The 24,056-nt window shown below is 29.6% G+C and overlaps 4 protein-coding genes across 4 annotated transcripts; 2 read left to right on the top strand and 2 right to left on the bottom strand.

Annotated features, from left to right (window-relative positions):
* Positions 1 to 443: 443 nt before the first annotated feature.
* Positions 444 to 2,359, top strand: rfeD (putative transcription factor RfeD; the record flags this gene model as incomplete). The annotated part of the gene is made up of 5 exons (XM_040947114.1): positions 444 to 566; positions 779 to 965; positions 1,003 to 1,154; positions 1,240 to 1,644; positions 1,694 to 2,359. The coding sequence occupies 5 exons, from the start codon at positions 444 to 446 to the stop codon at positions 2,357 to 2,359; spliced, it is 1,533 nt and encodes a 510-aa protein (XP_040797005.1).
* A 494-nt stretch (positions 2,360 to 2,853) lies between these two features.
* BO72DRAFT_413374 (arginase family protein) lies at positions 2,854 to 4,018 on the bottom strand. The gene has a single exon (XM_040942503.1). It carries the CDS (start codon positions 3,846 to 3,848, stop codon positions 2,946 to 2,948), a length of 903 nt encoding a protein of 300 aa, XP_040797004.1. The 5' UTR covers positions 3,849 to 4,018; the 3' UTR covers positions 2,854 to 2,945.
* A 715-nt stretch (positions 4,019 to 4,733) lies between these two features.
* Positions 4,734 to 6,185, top strand: BO72DRAFT_356006 (uncharacterized protein; the record flags this gene model as incomplete). Its single annotated transcript, XM_040940723.1, has 1 exon — positions 4,734 to 6,185. A coding segment is annotated over one exon (1,452 nt), but the record flags the coding sequence as incomplete, so codon positions are not given.
* Positions 6,186 to 6,558: 373 nt separating this feature from the next.
* BO72DRAFT_251004 (uncharacterized protein) lies at positions 6,559 to 7,857 on the bottom strand. The gene has a single exon (XM_040940031.1). It carries the CDS (start codon positions 7,656 to 7,658, stop codon positions 6,852 to 6,854), a length of 807 nt encoding a protein of 268 aa, XP_040797002.1. The 5' UTR covers positions 7,659 to 7,857; the 3' UTR covers positions 6,559 to 6,851.
* Between the last annotated feature and the right edge of the window lie 16,199 nt (positions 7,858 to 24,056).

Below are 24,056 nucleotides of genomic sequence, written 5' to 3'. Positions count from 1 at the left end.
TTCCTTCTTCTTCTTGCTGCTGCTGCTGCTCTATGAGAGATTGACTGCATCAGTTTCTACCCCCATTCTCCGTTGCTCCAGCTATCAGTGCTACTTACTGGTCTTGGAAATAGAAGCTAGATCAAGTGGTAGTCTAGCAGGGCGTCCGCTTGGCCATTACTCATACTGTTGCAATACTCTTTTTTCTTTCTTTCGCCGCCCTCCGTTGTTCTCTTTCTTCCATCATCCCGTTTCGCCTCTCCAGTTGACTAGACTTGCTCGAGCTTCTTCTGCGAACAATCTGCTTTGGTCGCAGCAACTTATGTCGCCTTGCGGAGATCTTCCAGATTGAATTGACATTGCCCTGAAAATCACAGCCTGTGTGCCTTGCCTGGTGTGTGCTGGTGCTTGATCCTCCCCTTCCGACCAACCCACCCCACGCCGCCGCCGCCCGAAACGGATCCATGCAGACCATGCCGCCCCGATCATCTTTAACCAGTTCGTTCTCCGTCACTGACGCCAACAACGAAGTGGTCTGCCCTCTGAAAAACAATGATGGTTCCAATTGTCGCAAGAGATGCCTGGGGGTGAGTTTCCATTTCGTCCAGCTCTTTGTGTTCTTCGTCGCCGTGCTTCCTCGCTCTCCCCGCCGATCGGGGCCCCACTTTTTTTCATGCAGTGGGCAGCAAGCGCCATGCAAACTGAGGAGGGGCAGCTGCTGCGAAGTTCGAGTAACAGGGACGAGCTGGGATAAATGAAGACTGCTATGGCCGCATCTAACCGGTTGTTCTTCGCACAGGAAAAGCGCTATCGCTCCATGCAGGAGCACATTCGCCGTGCTCACCCCAACCATTACATTCCGAAGCTCCCGGCTACCGAGGAGAGCTTTATCTTGATGGTCACAACCCCACCAGACCAGCGTGCTCACCTGTCCCCCCCGAAACCCGCTACTTCTCGACGACGCAATGGTTGGTTGATATTCTTGGGCACATTGGGGATATTCAGCAGCTGACTGGGAAGTAGATCTGGCTGATCGCGACATTTATGTTGCCGATGCTGGCTCCCCCGCAACCCCGCGGGGTATTGATGAAGCCCATCCGGCCGCCGCTACCGCAGCCGTCGCCTTGGCTCAATTGCACCACAACCGTTTAGCATCTGACTGGGACACAGACATGGTATGCTATACAGACTGCTCGTTTGCCGGATTAAGCAGGGAGAAAAGCGGTCGCGAAAAATCAGACATTGACTGGTCCGCCTCAGGAAACCCAATCGGACAATGACCGGGACCGGATCCGCTCCGTCGAACTGCCGTCACTGCGCGAGCATTTTAAACAAGAGTCATTGCCTCCATTCCCCGCGGCTCGCCCTCGAGAGCTTTTGCCTTCCATTCTGACCCACTCGCCGCCTGGGCGCTCTTCAACGTTGCCTCCAATCCAACGCAGAGACAAGCTGCCTCGGTCTCGCAAGTCGTCGATCTCGGGGGCACGCAAGCCGAAACACGAGCGCACTAAATCGAAGGAATATGGACGACGCCCGAGTCTAGGAGACCGCAAGGCGCTCTCTGCCGAGCCACAAACTGCAGCCTGGGCGCAGGGCAAGCGTTGGGAGGACCTCATCGAGGCAGCTACCTCTGCCACAGAAGCAGACGACGAACACCAGTCTGATGTAAGTCGGGTTTGGGATTCTCTCGGGTTACCTTTCTCACACCTACTAGGTCGGCCGGTCGCCTACGATGCCCCCGCTCATCTCCAACATCACCTCGGCTCCTGCGGGCAGCAACCGCTCTTCGCTACCCCCTGCATTCCAAACCCCCACTGGACTACCCCCACCTGCACCCTACCGGCCTTTCCCCCACCCCTTCGCGTCGCCCATGCACAAGTCCATGACCCCGCCTCCGTTTGATCGCAACCGCGACAGTGACTTGGAGCCATTTCCGTCCATCGAGTCGTCAATTGACTCGGCTTCGTCGACGTCGGGCAAGAACCATTCCTTCTCCAGTCACCTTGCGCCTTCGATCAATTCGGATTCCAGCCCAGTGTTGCATATGTTCCCGTCGGCGTCGCAACGGCAGCACCATCGGTTCTCCAATCCCACCCCGGCCTCTTACCGTAGCAAAGAGATTCAGATCTACTGTGCCAGCTGTAAGCGGCCTTGGGCACTGAGTGAATGCTATGCCTGCACGGAATGTATTTGCGGAGTCTGCCGGGAGTGTGTCGGGATGTTCATCAGCAGCCCCCCTGCGTCCTTCCGGAATGTGACGTCCAGCCCGGGGAGCGCCATGTCGCACGGGCCGACTAGCTATCCTAACCACCCGCGCGGCTGTCCTCGATGTCGCACGGTCGGAGGCAAATGGAAAGCCTTCCAACTTGATTTTAGGTGACCTCTTCATGATTCGAATCGGCGCCGCAGCTTGCGCTCTTTTGACAACTTTATGTTTTACGGATGTTACGAATAATGGCTTTTGAGGGTTCGTTGAAACTCATATTACGGTACAATGACATGACCATCAAGGCACAAAAATGACCCTGGAATGCGGTCAACGACTACATGAATTGCCCTTGAACTGCTGAAAATATACTTACCAGCCAATGAACGGCCTGGCCAATGATCTACCTCACGGCTGCTCCCAAGAAACCATTAACGAAAAGCTGGACTTTTTTGTTCTATATGTTGGTACAATCACGCTGGGCGCTTTATATACACCACGGTGGAAATTTTGGTGTTTTCATGCCATGTTAACATGATTGTCTTTCTATACTATTGGCGTTTGTTACCTGGATACAATTTTTGGATGATATATTTGGACAATGATATAAAATTTTGTTGGGATATTGACAGTGACTGCTTCATCTTCTCGTTCGTAGGTATAAATCCTTCCCATTCCAGTTCTGTCTTGTGGTGAAAGCATATGTGGAAAGCGTCTGGGTGAAAGCCTCTTGATTACTTGCTGTGGCTGCATGCGCGCTTCAGATCTTGGATAAAGCTCCGGTATCTAGGAGAGATTGAACAAGGACTATAATCGCCCGCACTGCAATCCCAGCAATCTTGTCACCGTCGCCCGCATCCGGATCAAAAGAACACACGGTCAGCGACCGAGGGGTAGTCTTCTGCGGAACCAGTTCCATGCAAGCGATCAAGTCCGATTCCAATAAGCCACCTGGGGATGGGTAGTCATTGACCTTTCCATACGAGTCATCCAAGACATCCAGATCAAGATGAACCAACACCTGGCCGTACGCTCGTTGCTCCAGCTGGGTCTTCAACTCCCTCGCAAAATCGACCTTGTTCTCCGTGCTGCCCCAGATGGCCTGCATGCCCGCATCGATCACCCGCTGCCTCTGCACACCGGTCTGATCTCGAAGCCCACAATACAGGAACCGCCGATTGAACTCTGCCGGCTTGAACCCCGGCACGCTGTTCATCAAGGTCTTCCAGCTCTCCCCACGCAGCATGGACAAGCCCATGGCATCTAGATACCCGTTTTCGTTCACATCCGGCGAGTCCAGATCGTCGTGGGCGTCGAAATAGATGTAGGCCAGGTCGTCGTCCACTCGCAGCCCACAGGCGACCGCGGCACTGGCCATGCAGTTCCCCGACAGGATCAGGGGGAAGCGGCGGTTGGCCACCGACTGGCTGACGGCGGTGGAGATCCGGCGCAGGAGCTCGAAGCTGCGCCCTATCTCGCCCTCGAACTCGTTGACGGGTGGGATTTCGATGAGATGGAAGGCGACTCCCAGGCGGTGGAGTTCTTGCTCGAGTCCGAGGGAGAGGATGCGGTGGGGTCCATTGCCGACACGGTGGTCGCGCAGGCCGACGTGGTAGGGAGAGAGGATGATGTCAATTGCTTGGGGGCACAATGAAGCAGTCATGGTGCTCTGCGTTAGGTAGGCCTCTCGGAGATTGCTTGTATGGACGATGACTATATATTTCGATGGCTCTGGTTAACAAGCTGTAGCGGGCGGCTTGTAGCTGTGATTGAGATATATAGTGGCTTTCCCTTCCCCAAGTTATACGGATCAAAGGACTTTATCTGCTCAGCATCTCCATGCACCTCCAAAGACCTCCAAAGACCTCCAAGGCGAATCTCCATGGATAATGTGGATGCTTGGCAGGATGGCTCGGACTATACCTATTCGGGAGATCTCCACCATGGAGTGACACAGGGCGCGGGAGCCCCACTGCATTATGAGCGGGCGGAATGGCTAGACTCGCGCCTTCCGCCTTTCACTTGCTGCCCGCAGCCAATTTCTCTATCTCCATCATCATCATCATCATCATCATCATTACCATCACCATCGATCGCAATTCTCCTCATTTCCTTGTCCGAACTCAGCCCAAGTTTATCTCTAATTCTCCCTTCCTTTGCTTTCCTTTTTTTCTTTCATATGGCGGAGGATCTTAACGACCCTCCTAAATACTGTTCTGATGTTCTAGACTTACCGCCTACAGAACCCCCGGTCCCCGCCATGGGGTCCGAGGAATCCCTGCACTTATGCGAGTCACTGCTAACTACCGACTCGAGTTTCCCTGCAGCATCTCTGCCCCCGGAAGGTCAATTCGAGATATGCCCTGTCTGTTATGAGCATGTTTCACTGACTTCACCCTGTTCATGCTGGGGGCTCTTCTGCGACACCGACTTCGCGCAAAGCGCACCGGAAGCAGGTCAGTTTCTCCATAATTCCCACATTGTTGCGGCTTCGAATTCTTCCCACCCGGCAGAGCATCGCAGCTCTTCTCGAGGTCGTTCTGGAAAGAAGAAAAAATACCAGCGCCTATCGAAGGAAGCGGTGACTGTCCTGCGGTCATGGCTTCACAGCCATCAAGATTACCCCTACCCCACCAAAGAAGAGAAAGATGCCCTGCAGCAGCAGACGGGGCTCGACCGGGCTCAGATATCCGACTGGTTCAGCAATGCACGACGGCGCACTTTGGTCGGGGGAGGTGCGTCCCTGGCAGTCGAACAACTGGCACCAGCGGCTGATCTCTCTCTACAATCACCCATGGAGAGATGGAAGAACTCCCCACCAGGAAGTGAGGCGGCCGCGACCTCAGACATCATGCGAGCTCTGGATACCATAGAACGTCTGGATGATGATAAGGAAAGTGCGGGCACCCCGACATCTCAGTATGCCTGGTCGAGCCATAGTTCTAGCAACTCGTTCGTTGTTGGGGCTCCATCTACCAGCACGGTGGGTTATAGTCATTCATCGAGCTCTGACGCTTCGTTTGGCCACCACGCACACTACCAGCCCGTGCGACGACCGCCAACTCCCATGCTTGGTCAGCGATCTCTGTCTCGTCGTCGCCATCGTCGTCGTCAGAAGCCTTCACGTCCCAACGATTTCCTGTCACATCGCCAACCGATCGAAAACCGTCCATATCAGTGCACATTTTGCACCGACTCATTTCGCACGAAATACGACTGGGAGCGACATGAAAAGGCTTTGCATTTGCCTGTGGACCTATGGACGTGCGCCCCCGACGGTGGCATCGTCGTTCTCGAGGGAACCCGGACCTGTGTGTTCTGTCAAGCTTCAAACCCAGACACCGGCCACCTTCTCGACCGACACGACTATTTTGCTTGCCAATCTAGGGCCGATGGGCAACGGACGTTTTCCCGCAAAGACCATCTACGACAACACTTGAAACTCACACACAGTGCGGAATATCATTCCGGCATCATGGATGGATGGCGAACATCGCGCACCATTGTCTCCCGCTGCGGGCTCTGTGACGCGATCTTTGCGACCTGGAAAGAGCGTATGGATCATGTTGGGGCTCATTTCAAGAATGGCGCCGACATGGCGGAGTGGAAGGGTGATTGGGGATTTGCGCCAGAAGTGCAACGGTTGGTTGAAAATGCCATGCCGCCCTACCTTCTGGGCCACGAACGGCGCACGATGGATCCATGGAAATCGTCTATCGCGCTGCTGGGAGGCAGCGCCCCCGAACAGGAGGACACACTGGGCTTATCCCATATGTTGCTCGGAAACGGCGTTCCCAATGCCTTCAACCGCTACACAGATCTCCGTCGCGCCCTGATAGATTACATTCATCGTCAAACTGCCGCTGGCATCTGTCCCACGGATGAGAAGCTACAACAAGTGGCTCGTCAGTTCTCCTACGGTGGGAATGACCCTTTGGATCAAACATTCGCGGATTATGATCCTTTGTGGCTGGAGGCTGTCAAGCATGAGGCGGGGCTCGGCACAATGCAGTTTGGTCCGCAATAGGGAAGAATCGAGGAGTTTTGATGTACGCCAGCTAGAGTCATCATGCCTTGAACAAAAGGTTGATCCAAAACTATGAACGCCAAACAAGATGAGAATGCAGTGCTCAGCCAATTCTGCATGACGACTTCTCAGGTGAACAAGTAAGATCTCTGCTTTAGGGACTGGAACCAGAAACTGAGATTTATATGAAAGCAGTAATGTGAAGGGGCTATACAATGATTTTGAACGTGATATACACCCAACGACTGCTTCGAAGATGGCCACTCACGAAAAGTCCCAGTGTCTACCTGCATGACTCACGAATGCGCAGTCTCGCAACAGAAGATATCTGATCTCCTGGTACGAATACAAGCTCGTTCGCCGCTTGTGCAATAATCCATCAAATTGTATCTTGCAGATGGTGGGGACTTCATCTGGAACTTTATACTAATGTAACGAAGCGACTTTAATACAGGGTTCCGCCCCTTGATTTCTATTTTTTTTTCTCTGTTGTGGTTCCCGAGATATTTGAAGTGCAGTAGGGATTTTCTCTTTCTCCACCCACTCATCAATACAGCCCGAAATCCAAGAAAAAGGGAGGTGTTAGCTACAGACAGACTGCTGGCTTACCTCACTGGCATGATGCCGGACCTGGGTTGTTTACTGAGAAGGTCGAGGATTCTGGTGCGCATAGGTAAGATGCACAATGAGGTCCAGATATTTGTCAAATATTGTGTGGCAAATTCGACACTTGGGAGGCCAGGAGTTATTCCGATGCTCTTTCCGGCAATGCGCGGCGGCGGCATGGCGACAATAGTACTGCTCCGCACAAATGGGGCAGGGGCAGGGCGGCGGGTTCGCGCTGATGTTGTCCTCGTCATCGGTGTCGAAGACCGAGACGCCGGCGCAGTCACAGGACGGATCAGGGTTGTCCTCGTGCGCCCGGTTGTGATGGACGCGGATTTGGTGCCTGGTGTTGCGGGTCCACCCGCACGGTTGGCCCGTGGACGGCGGCGCGAAGGTGCAGACGTACCGCCCGCTGATGGGGTCCCGCCGGTAGCGATACGGCTTGACCGTTGGCCGAGTCCTGTCCGCGTTGGCCCGGTTTTGCCGCTCGGCGGCGGCGGTGGTCTGGGCGTCGGTCCGCCACAGGGTGCCGCACCGCGGGCAGCCGTACGCCAGCGGCCGGCCGCGGTGCATCTCCTCGTTGCGCAGCTTGTCCAGGCAGTTCGGGTGGCAGCTCGCATCGCACATCGGACACTGCTCTTGGTCTGAAGGCGTCCGGTAGCTGCGCTGCGCTTCGGGCAGGCAACATCGGAGGCCGGCGGCGTCCGCGCCGCGGACTTGGCGCACGTCGAACGCCCGCCGCGTCACTTCGTCGTCCGTGTACGCTGCAGCCTCCCGCAGGTGCGGGTGGTATTCAGCGTGGTATTCACCGCTTGCGCTGGATTCGTCGTCGTCGGACATTGTTCTTTACCGTTGCTTGGCTTTTGGATGTTCAGATCAGGTCACGCGTTCGCACGATCCCCGTGGGCTTTTGGTTGAGGGTGATGATGGGGTATGATAGTGGAAAAGGGGGACGGAATAGCACATCTTATTGGTTCTTTAAATACTCCAGTCCTCGGTGCAGATTTCCTTGTTCGAGGATAGGCTTAGCAGGTAGATGACGGCTGTTTTGGGGAGCTGAAAAGGGAGATTTCCGACGCGTTGTTTGTTGATTAGATGGAGAGGTACCCTTTTGTGTATTCTTGGAGAAAATAAAGGCGGTGTCCGAGTACAGAAGGAGAATGTCATTCCGGCTTCTACTGTACCGAATTAGCTAGCCAGGCGAATACCTCCAGCAGGGATCGTGGTGTCTTTGTCTTTAGAGACCCAGTGGTGGGTTAATCGAGAAAGTCCCGTACTGAGGCTCATGCGCCTGACTTGGTGGCAGGATCTCGCTTGATGTATGAGTTGGTCGAGGAGGCCACCGGTATCTTTGGGGCGGTTTTGCGTTTTCTGTGGAGTGCGTGGGTTGAGGATCTGTTCTGGATGTCTGATTATGGGACTGGAACTGTGGGGCCATTCACGCAATGCGGTACAGTGTACTGTAGCAGAGATCAGAAACTTACAGGTTCAACGTGTTCTCTACTTGGATAGTTGCGAAAAGAATAGAAAATGTGAAGAATGAACCCTAACGGTGGCACAGGATTTTCTTCGGTGATGAATACCTGTGGGCATATCTATATTGGCTTTGCGGACTGACTGGTTTCGCCGGGCGATACCAGTATACGCTTTTCTGCTTTTTTTGGGGGTACTTGTGATGTGTGACGATCATGTTTATCGGAAGATACGCTACAAGGACTGGAAGACTGAGGTTATTCAAATTGTATTAATTAGTATATAGAAGGAACTGGATACGGCTATATAATATTTTTAACTTTTCGGCTATTATGTGATCCGGTGATTCTAGACTACTAATATCGATATATCTTCTCAAAGAGCTTCGTAACACCGTTATTTTTTTCTAAATAAGTAATTTATAAAGTTTCTTAATATTAAGAACTCGGCAGGTATATAAAAAGAAGACCTTTAAATTAATATTTATACAGCCAGCTGATATTTTTATAAACTATTTTAGTTTTAATATTTTATATAAATATTTTTAGTTTCTTTACTAGTTTATTAAATTTAATATCTTCTATAGACTTTATAAATAAGTTAATAAGATTTTTTAAAGATTTAATATATTCTAGCTGTATATTACTATATTAAATAGTTTTATAAATTTAGTAGAATATAATATTAATATACTTAGTTCTTCGGTAGAACTAGTTATTTTAGGCTAATATAATTATATTTTTATTATTAATATAAATAGTTATTAAATATATATTTTAAAAACTGATATTTTTAAGTATATAGATAATTTAGTAGACTTTTTTATTTATAATATAAAAAACTATATATTTAGCTTTATATATTAATATAATAATATAGATCTGCAGATATAATAACTAAAAAATCAGACTATTTACTTATATAAATATATATCTAATAGTTAAATAATATATATTAAGACAGCTGATATAATTAGTATTAATATAATTAATTATAATTTTAAGTTTATCAGCTAGACTACTTTTTTAGTATATTATATATAAGATTTTATAATTTTCAATTTGATATAAATAGTAAAATAGAAATAAAAAACTATTTATATATTATTTTATTAAATTATTTGTATAATAAGATAGTTTTTTAACTATAAATATAATATTAGAATAAATTTATATTATTAAATATATAATACTTCTAATACTAACTTAATAATTTTTAATTTTTTTTAAATACTTGTTTTTGATTTTTAATAAATTTAATATCTTTATTTAGAGGTATTTTGTATATTTTTTTACTCGCTGAATTAGTAGTTTTAATAATATATTAAAAAAAGACTTTTTATATTAAGTAAATAATACTAATAAAATATTTGATTTTAATTTTAAAATACTAGAAAGTATTATTAAAATCTATAATAATAAAATATTTTAATAGGTTTTAATATACAGAGTTAATAAGATCTTTAATAAAAATAATAACTTAAATATTATTAATATATAAAATTATAATTTCTTTATACTTTTTTATAAATAAATATTTATTAGTTTAAGATATTATTATTCTGATATTTATAATAGTAGTAAAAAACTTATAATACTAGTTTTTTATAAATTATTTTAAACTGTATATAAATAGAAATAAAAAACAGATTTTATTAGTATTATTATTAAAACTAATTAATTAAATTATATAAATCTTTTTATTATTATAAAATTTACTATATAAAAATATTTATTTAATATTATTTTATTTATAGGTGTATTTAAATATTATTATAATAATAAAAAATATTTTTATTATTACTATTTTTACTATTAGAATATATATAAAATTATAATTAATATTATATTATTATAGAAAGCCTTAAATAATATAATAAATCTTAAATTTATATATTTTATTATTAGTATTAAGTTTAACTTTAAATATCTAGTATTTTAATATTATCTTGTATTCTGCGGGCAATTTAATAAAATATTATATACTATACTTAATAAGCAGTTTTATTTTTATTTTTATAATTTTTTATTATTTGTTAGCTTATAAAAATAATATGATTTATTTAAATATCGCCGGTTTAATAACTTCTTTATAATTTTTAATTTAAAAAATAGTAAAAATATATACTAATTATAATAGATATAGAATCTAAAATCTCTGCTATTTTAAAAAATCTTTTATAAGTAAGTTAATTAAATTTTTAAGACTGTTTATATATATTAATAATATTAATATTAGTATAAATATATTTATAACTAACTGCGGTATTACCAACTAATATATATACTATTTAATTAATTTATTTATATTAAATTTATTATTTATATCAATTTTATATAAATTATAGATTAGTAAAATAACTAGTATTAGTACTTAAAAATAACTATAATTATTATTTAGCAAATTATAGATCTCCGGATTTAAATCTTTATTAAATTTAATATTTCTAGTAGTAATAATTTTATTTTTTTTAATATTTAAAATATAGTATAGCTTGCCGAAGCTAATATATTCAAATAAATAGATTAAAATAATATAAAATAAGATTTTTAAAATATACTTTTTATTTTTTATTTTTAGTATAATTATTATAGTTTTATAATATCTAAGAATATATAGGCTTAATATATTTAGTTTTATTTTTTAATATATTTTTTAAATAGTAATAATCTTATTTTTAATTAGTAAGAGATTTTTTAAAAATATTATATTTTGTATAACTTTACTTTAAAGCTTTTAATCCAAATCTTAATTTTTTAAAACTATATATATATATATAAGAATAATCAAAAATATATATTCTATAGAAATATTTTAACTATAAATATATAATATTATAAATTTTTATTATATTTTTTTATTTTATATTTAAGCCAGTAAGTCTTTAGTTTAGAATTTAAATATATTATTAAAATAAATTAACTATACTTTAAATAATATTCTATTTATAATTTTAATAAATAATTTTAAATATTATACTATATCTATATATTATTTTAACAGATATATATTAATCTAGCTGTTATATTAGTTAATAAAAAATATCTAATAGTAGGCTCTATTAGACTTTATTTTAAGTAAATCTATATATCTATTTTTAATATCAAAAAATATACTGCCGGTATTATATTATAAATATTAAATATTAGATTTTTTGTTTAGTAACTATCTATATAAGATAATAGATAAAATAAATATACTTTAATATAATAAAACTATTTATATTTATATTATTTACTATTTTTAATATATAAATATAATTTTAAACTAATAAGTATACCAGATATTAGTACTAAATATAAAAATTAATATACTTTTTATTTATAGCTAAAATATATTCTTTATAAATATTTTTAAAAATATATAAATAGCAAATTAATAAAAATAGACTATTACTATTATTTAATTTATTAATTACTGTAAATAGACTATTACTACTATTTAATATAATAGTTATTTTATTATCTAATTAAAGATAATATTAATAGAAAATAAGTTTTTTATAAAGTATATAATAAAAAATATACTATTTATATTTTTAAATATAATATATACAGTATCAGCCTGCTTTTATAAGTAAAAAAATACTAATTATTAATAATATTTTTAAAGATAAAAATTTTTTTATTTTAGATTTTATAAATAATTATTTTATTTGGTAGTAAGTTAACAGTAATTCTATATTTTTTAAAATATATAGTATCTAGTAAGTTAATTTTTAATATTAGAATATATAATATATTAGTAAGTATTATTATATAAAAATATTCTTTTAAATATTATATTTTTAGTTTAATATTATCTTTTAGTATTAAATATATAATTTTTTTAGTTACTATATAAATACTATATTTAAAAAGCTTTATAGTCGAAAAAATAAAATTATTTTTATTTTTAATAAAATATTCGGTAGAACCGGAATTAATTAATTATTTATTTTTAATATAATACTATAAGATATAAAAGTTATATAAAATCATATTTATATTATTTTTATATTTTTTATTTATTATTTTTATACTAAGAACTGCAGCTGCTGTAATACTAAGATCTTTAATTATAATACTAATATTTAAATTTTTTTTAGTATTTTTAGTTAATTTAAATAATTTTTTTTTGGAATAAAATTTTTAATAATTAGACTTTTTGTAGCCGACTTTATTATAATAATCATACTTTTAATTTTTATAAATTTTTTATAATATCTTTTTTCTAAAATTATTTTTTATTTAACTAATTTAATTTATTTTATTAGTTTTTTAATTTAAAACTGTTCGACTTCCGGTTCTTAAATATTTTAGTAAAATTAGTATTATTTAAATTAAACTAGATATATATTTTTTTTTATATAAAAATCTGTTGGCTCCGAGCCTTCGAGAAAGCAATCAATGAATAACTAATTATTAATTCTTTTAAGATTCGCTAGTTTAACTGTTTATATAACATCGCTAGTCCAAAGGCGGTAAGAAAAGATATTACTCTATTAGTCTAATAAAATATTAAGAAGTCGAATATAATACTTCTTTTTATAGAAAGATAAGAATATATTACTATAAAAATATATACCAAAGTAAGAAACAGTAATAAAAATAAAAAATATAAAAATTAATATTATAAAAAACAAATTAAAATATAAAAAAAAATTAATAAGTTGAAGTAACAGCAGAAGTAATTAATATATTAAAATAATAAAAAAGCTAAAGTTAATTTATAATTTAATAAATATTTATTAATTTTTTATAAATTATCTTATCGAGGAGCTATTATATAAGTAGTTTTAATATAAAGATAATATTTTTTTTATTTTTATTTAGAAATTATTTTTTTATATTATATAATAGGCGTTGGTAACAGAACAAGAATATTATATTAAATAATTTGTTAATATTCGAGAAATAGACTTTAAATATTAATATATAGAGATCTTATATATAGTTATTAATAAACTAAGCTGTATAGTATCTGTTTTTTAAAAGATTTTTAAATATAAAAATATTTTTTATATTTAATAAAAAATTAAGATTAAAAACTTTTATAAAATTATTAACTGTTGCTTTAACTGTAGGCTTTTTTTAAATCAGATACTAATTAATTATTTAATTATAGAGCTTCAGCTTGTTAAGATTATTATTATTAAAAAATATTAATATAATAAAAGTTATATCTTTTTTATTAAATAAAAAGTATATAAATTTTTTATTATTATTATCTAAATTAAAGTATTATTATTTTTTTATTTTAATTTTTATTTTTTTATCTGTTTAAATTTTTTTTTTAAAAGCATTGAGAAACTTCTTCGCATTTTTAATATATTAAGAAAAAGATTTTACAGTAGAAATAATATAACTTTTTATTTTAATCTGATTTTAAATTTTATTTAACTAATTATATAAATATACTCTACCGGATAGTTTTTTATAGCTAATCTACTATATATTATTTTTTTAATCTAATATATTATTCTTTAACTTCTAGAATTTATTATTCAGTAAGTCAAATACTATATAAAAAATATTAATTTTCTAATTAATAATATTTTATTATTAGTAATTTATAACTTTATCGAAGTTCTTTACTGTTTATTTAATTTTATTAATTTATATTAAAAATAGTTTAAGAACTTTCTTTTTAATCTTATATTTTAATTTAAACTCGGATAATATATTAAAAAAATTAAAATAAATCTTAGAAATATTTTTTTTATATTAGTTAATAATCCGATAAATATTTAAATAGATTTATAACTAGTAAAAAATATAAATAATTAAGTTATTAAAAATTATTTTATATTTATAAATATAACTAGTATCTTATATCTATCTAACTTTAAATTTTAATAGTTTAGACTCGACGTAAATAAATAATATTAGAAATAGTTAAAAATATTAAAAAAATAGATCTATTAATATTATATAATTAATAAATTAAATAATTAAAGTCTTTTTATTAATCTTATAGTTAGAATATTATAGTATAATATCTGGGATCAGATCGATATCTTAATAGTCTAAAACTTTTTTATTATTTTTTTTCTTAGATATTTTATTATTAGAAATATCGAAGATACTAGCTGCGGAAATAATATCTTTAAAAATTAGCTTTTTTTTATATTTAGAAGATTTATTATACTAAGAAAAATTATAACTAGATTTAGAATCTAGACTATTTAATTATAAGTAAAGATAGATAAAGCTGAAATCTAATCTAAAATCAGATACTATTTTAAAATAAAATTTAGAAAATCTATAAAAAAAAAATATTAAGTTAGATTATTCTTATATCTAAGATAATACTAGTCTTTTTAATTTTTTAATATTTTTATTGCTGTTCCAGTCTTAAGCTAAGTTTCTTTTTATTAAAACAGTAGTATTTTATTATAAAAAAAATTAGAAAGATTTAATACTTTTTTTTTATAAAGTCAGGCAGTAAAATCCTATTTTATAAATATTATTTTAATATTTTAAATAAGTTTTTTTTTAATTTTTTTTTAATTTTTTTTTAAATTTTTTTTTTACTCGAAGAATTTAAATATATCGGTAATTATAATTTTTTTTAAATTTGCTAAGCTTAGAAGATAATATAAAAATTTAATAAAAAAAAAATAAATTTATTAAAGAAGATAATTGATATAAAAGTTAATATAAAAAAAGGATTATACAAAAATAATAGTTAAATATAAAAAAAAATAATCAAGTATTATATATTATAATAAAAATAAAATAAATAGTTATTATTACTTTAAATAACTGCGACTGTATTCTGGAATATAAGTTATATATATTAGTCTTTTTAAATTTAGACTACTAGTCAGTTAAGAATATTATTAATTATATTTTTTAATTAATTTTTTTATTTTCTATAGGTTTTATTTTTTATATTAGATATTATATTTATCTGTATATCTAAACTATTTTATTAAATATTTAAAATTACTGTTTCGAAGATATTAATTAAGTAGAGTCTTAATTTTATATAAGTCTTTAATAATTAAATTAGATTTAGACAGTCGGCGGCCGAAGAGGTTTTTTTTTAGAATATTTTTTAATTTTCTGATATATAGTTCTAGATATATAATATTAATAACTAAATAAATTTGTAAATCTAAAAATAGTTTAATAAAATATACTAATACCGACTTTTTTTTAGAATTTTAAAAGATCCCGCGAATATATTATTAAGTTTTTTTTTTTAAAACTACTAAAGTCTTATAGTCTTAATAAAAATAAAATTTTATTAGATTATTTTTTTTAAATATTATATTTTTATATTAAATATTATATTAATATTTTATATTTATTTATACTATTTAAAGTACTTCCGTTACTATTATATATACAGAAAAATTTTATAATTGATTAGTTGATTTTATTATTATATTAAGATTTAGAATTATCGGTAATTCTATACTATATATTAATAAATATAATAAAAATTATATAAAAATATTTTTATAAAAATTTAGAATTATTTATAGTTATAAAAATAATTTAAACCAATCGGCCGCATTTATTAAAAAAATAACTGTATAATATAAAAAAATTTTGATTATTTAGTTAGTTTTTTTATTTTATTTATCTGTTTAGATATAGCTCGCGGTAATAAACTGTTATTTAGTATTAAGTAATTTAAACAGTACTATTTATAAATTAAATAAAAACTTTAAATTCTAATTATTAATAAGAATTTTAGAAATCTTTTAATTACTAAAAATAAGTCTTTCGAGTAATAGACTTGTCTATTATATTATATTCTAATTATATTAATCTAATAAAATTATAATATATTTTATATATTTATAAATAATAATTAGAATAATATTATATTCTTTTTTATTTCTGCTATTGAAAAATACAGTTATAATATTAATAATCAGAATATAAAAAGATATTAGTAGTAAAAAAATAAATTATAACTATTTATATAGTTAATATTAAAAAACTTTCTTCTTTTAATATTTATAATAATATACTATATATTATTTTATTTAATATTTATATCTCGGGAAAGTTAGTTTTTTTAAGTTTTTAATTATTCGATCTTTTTTTAGATAGTTAAGTATATTATGTATATTCTCGAGAATTTCTTTAAATATTATATTTAGTATATATAAAAAATACTAGATATTAAAAAATAACTTATTTTTTATATAAAAAAATAAATCGACTTTTATTTAGGCTGTCTTATTATTTCTGATTTAGTTGATAATTTTTAATTATTTAGAATTCTTTGGATAGGCTTTATATACTTAATTTTTAAAATTCTTTATAAGATAGACTGATAATATCGTAAGTTTATTTTAAAATATATTTAAATAAAACTTATTATTATTTATAGTTTTAATAGCGAAAAATAATAGTCTTAAGAATATATTAAAAATAAAATATAGTTTTTTAGATTTATAAACTATAAGTAAGTAAAAAGATTAAAGATATTATACTATATAAATAAGTCTTAAATTAAATTATATTATTAATATTAATATTAAAAAAACCTGTTTTAAAAATAGCTTAATTATTTAATAATTTATATATACTACTGTCTTTTAAACAGCCTATATAAGATATTTATATTTTTAAATTATCTAAAATAAATCCGATATTTTAAATTTTATAAATTAATAGTTATATTCTGTACTACTAAGCTCTTAACTAAAAAAAAAATTAGTTAAATAATATATATTAATAGAATTAAGATCGGAGTTTATATTATATTATATTTTAAATTTAACTTATTATTTAGAAAAGTATAAAAGAGTATTATTTTTATTTCTTTTTTCTTTAATATATCGATATTAATACAGAATATCTGTGTTTTGTTAAAATATATAAGAACTGGTTTCTTATAAAAGAAATTTTTTATTATATAAAAAAATTAAAGCTTTATATTTATTAGATTAGTTAGTAAAGCTTTTATTATATAGTTTTTATATATAGTTTTATTAAGATTCTTAAAAATTATTTTTATAAGCAAGATTTTATATTGTTAAAAAAAACAAATTACTTTTATATAAAAAGATATATAGTTTTTTAACTAATTTATCAGACTAATAAAATAGTTTAACTTTATTAGTATTTTTAGAAAATCGAGTTTTAAGATTGCTGCTATTTTTATTTTAGTAGTTGTTATACCAAAAATATTTATATTTTATCTAAGAATTTTATTAAATAAAAATCTAAGAAAGAATTTATCGGATAAAAAAATAATTTTTATTTTCTAATATTTCTTAAAAAAGTATTCGAGATGTTAAAAATAATTCTTAAATATTTTTAAAAATATAATAAAATTATTTATATAGACGTACACAAACTCTTTTATTATTTAAAAAAGATTTTTTACTTAGTATTAAATATATAGTATTAAGTTAAAATAGCCTATAGAATAAATCTTAAGAAATTTTTATTTATAATAAAATATAATATCTGTAAATTACTAACTTTCCGGATAAACCAGCTATTAGTAAAATATTTTAATTATATTAAAAACTAAAAAATATACTATACTAATAAAAGCTGCTATAATTTCTATTTAGATTAATATTAAATATATATCCGGGATTACTAATATATTTAATATATAAATATTAATTACTAAATATAGTTTTAATAATTTTTATTTAATATTATTAACAACTATTTTTATAATAACAAAAACTAGAATATTTAAAGAAGTAAAATTATTTAATTAATTTATATAATTAGTTTTTAATAGTTTGTTAAAAATATTATTAACAGTTTTTTAGTATATAAAATTAAGTTTATAGACTTTTATTATTTTATTAATTTTATTTTTTTATTTTTTATATAAGAGAATATAAAGTTATTAATTTATTAGAATTTTAATAATATTATTATTTGTTTATACTTCGGGAAATCTGATTATTATTTTTTTAAGAGCTTTTTATTATTCCGGTATATTATAGACTATAATATTAATTTTTAAGATTTTTGTTATAATAGTATTAGTTTTAAATTTTAATTTATTTTATATTTCTAGTATTATTAATATAAGATTTTTAAGTAAGTTCTAGAACTTAAAAATTATATAATAAACTACTATAGTATTAAATTCTAAAATATTTCCAAGTTTAATATAATAATTAATAATAATTAGTTATAGTAAAGGATTTAAAGCTATAATAAAAATAAAATTCGCATTAACTATATAAATAAAAAAATTATATCTATATATTATTTAGATTTAAAAATATAATTTTTATTGGCTATAAGATTAAGACTATAAATTAGAAGTACTATTTTATTATATATAAAGATTACTATCTTTTTTTTAATAAATATTAATTGATTTTAATAGTAATTTAGTTTTAGAATAATTATAAATAAAAAAATTATATTATAATAATATACTACTTTGATAAGCCGGTTTTTAAAATCTATTTTAAATTTATATAGTCTAAAAGTATTATAATTAATAAAAAGATATACTTTTAAGTCTTAAATTAAGTATATATTTATATATACTCGAATTAATACTAATCTATTATTAATTTTAGTAGAGAATAAAATTAGTAGTATTATATATTTTATACTATTAAATTTTTGTTTAACTTTATAAATATAAACAAAATATTTTATATTTACTACTAAAATTTTTAAAACATTTGTTGCTAGCCAGATTTTATCAACTATTAATATAATATATTTAGAGTAAAAATAAATAATATTTGTAATTTTATTAATACAAATCTTAACTATTATATATCTTTAATTTTTAAAGAATTCTTCTGGTTTAGAAGATATAAAAAACTTGTTTATATTAATTATTAGAATATTTAAATTTATATAAAATATATTTAATTTATAATTCGCGATATATATATAAAGTATATTATTAAAAATAAATAATATAAAATAATTTAAATACTGTAGATAGAAGATATCTTAATATTTTTAATAATTTAAAATATTTTAATTTTTATAATTATTATTAAAGTAATAGATATTATTATTTTTATTATTATAATATTTATTATTATAATTATTATTATAATATTTTTATATATTATAAAACTGATTATATATTTTATTGAGTTGGTTATACCGGGAATATTTATTATAAAAACTACTATTACTATTACTATTAGTCTTATTATAATATACTTTCTAGGATTTTTTATAATTATAGTTATTTTAATAATTATAATTATAACTACAGCAGTAGTTATATTCTTAATTATTATAAGAATTTTTATAGTTCTTTTTATAATTATAATCTTTTTTATAATCTCGGCGGTTATTCTGATTATTATAATAATTATTATATTTATTATTATATTAATTATTTCGATGGTTATTCGGCTGTAGAAATCTATTTAGTTTTTATAATATTAGTTTTTATTCTAATTATTTAGATTATAATTAGATTAGTTATATAAACAATTATATTAATTGTACTTTTAGAAAAAATAAATATTATAATTATAATTTTAGATTTTATTTTTTATATTTAGATTCTTTTTATTTCTTTAGTTTATAAAGCAGGTATTTATTTTATTACTAAATTTTTTTAGAATAATATTTTATTTAGGTTTTTTAATATACTTTTTAAGTTTAGGATTAATATAGTATTATATTTTAATTATTATATTATACTTATTTATAGTACTGTATATTTTTATCAAGCTAGAAATTTCTACTATATAAATAGTTAAAGATTAGTTATAGTATATATCTTATACTATATATTAACAGTTATTAAACTGTTTCTAAAGTTAACTATTAAAAATCTTTCAGCAATTTTTAATAATAGTAATTCAGTAATTAATATTTTTAGAATTAATAAAACTAATTTAATATATTTTATTAACTTATTAAATTTATTATATATTTATATTTTTATAAAAAAGTATATCTATATTTTAATTTATAATTATAATATTTCTAAACAGTAATATAATCTTAAGATATATATAGAAAACTTAAACAGTTCGGTAATAAATTTTTTTATTATATTTAATTAGATTTTTATATTTCTAATTAAAAGATATATTTAAATAGAAATATCTAATATCCGAAGCTTGCTATTATATATTATTTAGTATTTAGAATCTATTCTAATATTAAGAAGCCGCCTTATTATCTAAAAAAAAATAAAAATAAAAATAGTAAAAGATTATTATTATAATATTTCTGTTTTTTATATTATATTTATTTTTTTTATTTAGTATATTTTTATTTATATATATTAAATACTATTATTATTACTTAAATAAATAATTATATAAATTCTGTTTTTTAAATATCTGTTATTACTTTGCCTATAATTTAGATAAATTAATTAATATATAGACTAATTATTTAAATAAAACTATATATATATAAATTATTAATATAAATAAAGTTATTTTTATAATAACTTTAAGTTTAAGTTTCTTTATATTAATATATTTAATATATAAATAGTATTAGTATAATAAATATAATTTTAGTTACTAAATAAAAAATAAATAAGCTTATAAATAAATTAATTAAAACTTTTATTAATAATAGTATAACTGAATTAATTTTTTTTATTTTATCCGGTACTTAAATTTATTATATTAATATTAGTAAGTTGATAAACAAGCCTAATATAAATCTAAATATTAAAAAAGATAAATAGACTACCGGAAACAGTCTAAAAATTAAATTTAGTAATACTAGTATAAATAAAGACTTAAAAACTATTTTAACTAGTATTAATATAATTAGCTTGACTAAAAATATCGGTAGAATAAAAATAAAAAAAATATTAGTTTAAAAAAAATATATTAGCCTCTGCTTTCTCAAATATTATTAATAAAAAAAAGAATATTTATAAAAATATAGATATTAGTAAATATATAAAAAAAAAGAATATAATAATAAGCTTAAATCTATAAATTACTGTTTTAAAAAATCTTTTGTTTATCTACTCGATAGAGTAGTTATATTTATTTTTAATAGTATAATTTTAGCTATTTCGAGTTTTTAAAATACTTATAGATTATAATAGTATTTAAAAGATAATTATTTATACAGTAGTTAAAACTTTAGTAAGAATATTTATAATATTTCTATATTCTATTTTTATAAAGTAAAATATTTAGTAAATAGTTTAAATAATATTATCTAAATACGTCGACATGTATACTGTTCGGAAGTAGATAAAATTATATATAATTAATTATATAAAAATAGAATTAAGAATTTAGTTAAATATATAATTTATAGTAGTTTAAATATACAAAAAAAAATATAGATAGTAACCAGCGATAAGATATATAAAAAATATAATAAATATAAAATCACAAAATTAATAAGATAAGTAAGAAATAGAATAAATAAGTATATAGAGATTAGAAAAAAGTATATTAATAGTACTATAAATATTCTATTAATAAAGTACTTATTTAAATAAATAAATTAATATAAGATACTTTTTTGGCTGTTTAATTAAGTAAGTGATTTTTAAATAGATTAAGAATTATAATAAAATATACTATTAATATTGGCTTCGAGTCTTCGAGAAAATAATTAATAGATAACTAATTATTAATTCTTTTAAGATTTGCTAGCTTAACTGCCTATATAATATTACCAGTCTGAAGGCGGTAAAAAAGAATATTACTCCGCCAGTCCGATAGGACATCGAGAAGTTGAATACAACAAAATCTAAATAATCTAATTTTATATTGTTGTTTTTTTAATATAATAGAAATTAAGATAAAAAGTTAAAAAAATAAACTATTAGTTTTTTAAATTATAAAATAAAAATTAAATTTATATATTATTATTTAGCTTATTATTTACAGTAAGACTATACTAAAACTTATTTAATATTTCTAATATTTTTATAATATATTTATTAATATTTTAATAGTTGTTGTACTGGAAAGATATAACAGTCTAAAAGTTTTTAAAAAACTAAATATTTAAAATAATATTATAATATTTTTTAAGTTTTTTTTAAACGGTACTAGCTAATTTTAAATTAATTATTTTATAACAGATTTCCGGTAATAATATAATATATATAATACTATAAGTTTTCTTATTATTTTAATACTATTCTAACTATTTATTTTAATATTTTTTAAATTTTTTAGTATATATCTGTTTAATAATTTAGACAGCTGCATCTTCGGTCTTAATAAAAGATTCTATAAAAGATTTTAAAACTTTTATAATATTTAAAATAAAATATTATAGTTTTTAATTTTATAGATATATTTTAACTGTCTTAAACCAATACTGATAGTTTTTGATATTTTAAAAAACTAGCAGCTTATTTATATTAATTATTTAATATTTTATTATATCTTTATATACTATATTATTTAATCTTATATTTTAATTTGCTGATCTTAACCGTGGCTTTATACTTAGTAAGAACTAAATATAAAAAAATAATTTAATAATAGATTTAGTTAATTAATATATATTTTTAGCGAAAACTTCGATAATAATTAATAGTATCAAGAACTGGTAGAATAATATATTTTAGTAATATTCTTTCTACTAAAAAAAGTATATATTAATATAAAAGTAATTAATTTAATATTTTAGTCTAAGCCGGGTTTATAATTTATCGGAAGATATACTATAAGAACTAGAAGACTAAGATTATTCAAATTATATTAATTAGTATATAGAAGAAACTGGATACGGCTATATGGTGTTTTCAACTTTTCGGCTGTTACGTGACCCGGTAATCCCAGGCTACCAACGCCGACAATGTTGAAGGCTGTATTAGTTTATAGTTTGATTCTGTCTTTGTTTTGTTGTTAATACAGCTTCTTTTGAGATGCTGTCGTTGTGAAGAAATCAAGTTGTAGCCGGATGGGGATTATATTTTGCCTGAATTTGGGTGTATTATGGTTTAGGTTAAGGGAGGGGGTTGGTTCTTTTATGTATACTGATACATACCAGTTGGTCAATATCGTGCATGTCTGGCTATAATTCCAAAGGTGGTAGTTGTTGATGACAGTAAGGTGCAGCCTATATGTGTTAAGCACTACACTGCGGACGGCGCCTGGCGGAGTTTGTTTGGATGTAGGGCTCAGGATGATAGTATGCCTGGATTGTAAGGCAACGTAGGGCTCGCCTGGGTGTAGTGATTCCCTCTCAGCCACTTCCCTGCGTGTTACGCAGCATCTGGATACCTTTGCCATTCGCGTAGAATAGGGGAGTTGAAGGATTCGGAATCAGGGGTCTGCTGTATGTCTTGATGTATCGATCTTCATCGCTTAGGATGTGCAGTGCTGAGCGTCATACTAAGAATGTAGTCTGCAGCAGCACAGACCCATTGACTCCCTAGGCAGTACACCAACCCACTCCAGATCACTCGCTTGCAGTGGGACGGCTAGCTATCGAGGTGATCAACACCCCATCCTTCAGCCAAAAGCACCTTCAGCTGCCCCACTGTCGAGTCGCACGGCGCATCCGAATCGACAATAAACACCAATGAACCAGTCCAGCGGGAGATCGGCCTAACCAAAAGCCGCAGGGATTGACAGTGGGGAGGGGGCTCGCGAACGATGATCGTCTTTCGTCACACATACTTTAGATCGAACTCTCCCTCCCTCCCTCCCCAGCGCAGCAGTGGTGCTAAGCGAAGTTCTCGTCAATTCTATCATCGCAAATGGAAACCAAGAACGAACCCTCCACGACTAGAAGCCAGATCGTGCTGTGTTTCGACGGCACAGGCAACACCTTCCGGGCCGATGGCACAGAAACCAACATCCTACGAATCTGCCGAATGTTGCAGCGGGGGGATGATCAGCGTACG

This window comes from Aspergillus fijiensis, assembly GCF_003184825.1.
Source record: "Aspergillus fijiensis CBS 313.89 unplaced genomic scaffold BO72scaffold_65, whole genome shotgun sequence".
Classification (NCBI taxonomy): Eukaryota; Fungi; Ascomycota; class Eurotiomycetes; order Eurotiales; family Aspergillaceae; genus Aspergillus; species Aspergillus fijiensis.
This window is presented reverse-complemented; position numbering and strand designations above follow the sequence as displayed.

Excerpts from the sequence above, each read along its gene's own strand:
- BO72DRAFT_413374 (XM_040942503.1), bottom strand. The coding sequence starts at position 3,848 with ATGACTGCTTCATTGTGCCCCCAAGCAATTGACATCATCCTCTCTCCC.
- BO72DRAFT_251004 (XM_040940031.1), bottom strand. The coding sequence starts at position 7,658 with ATGTCCGACGACGACGAATCCAGCGCAAGCGGTGAATACCACGCTGAA.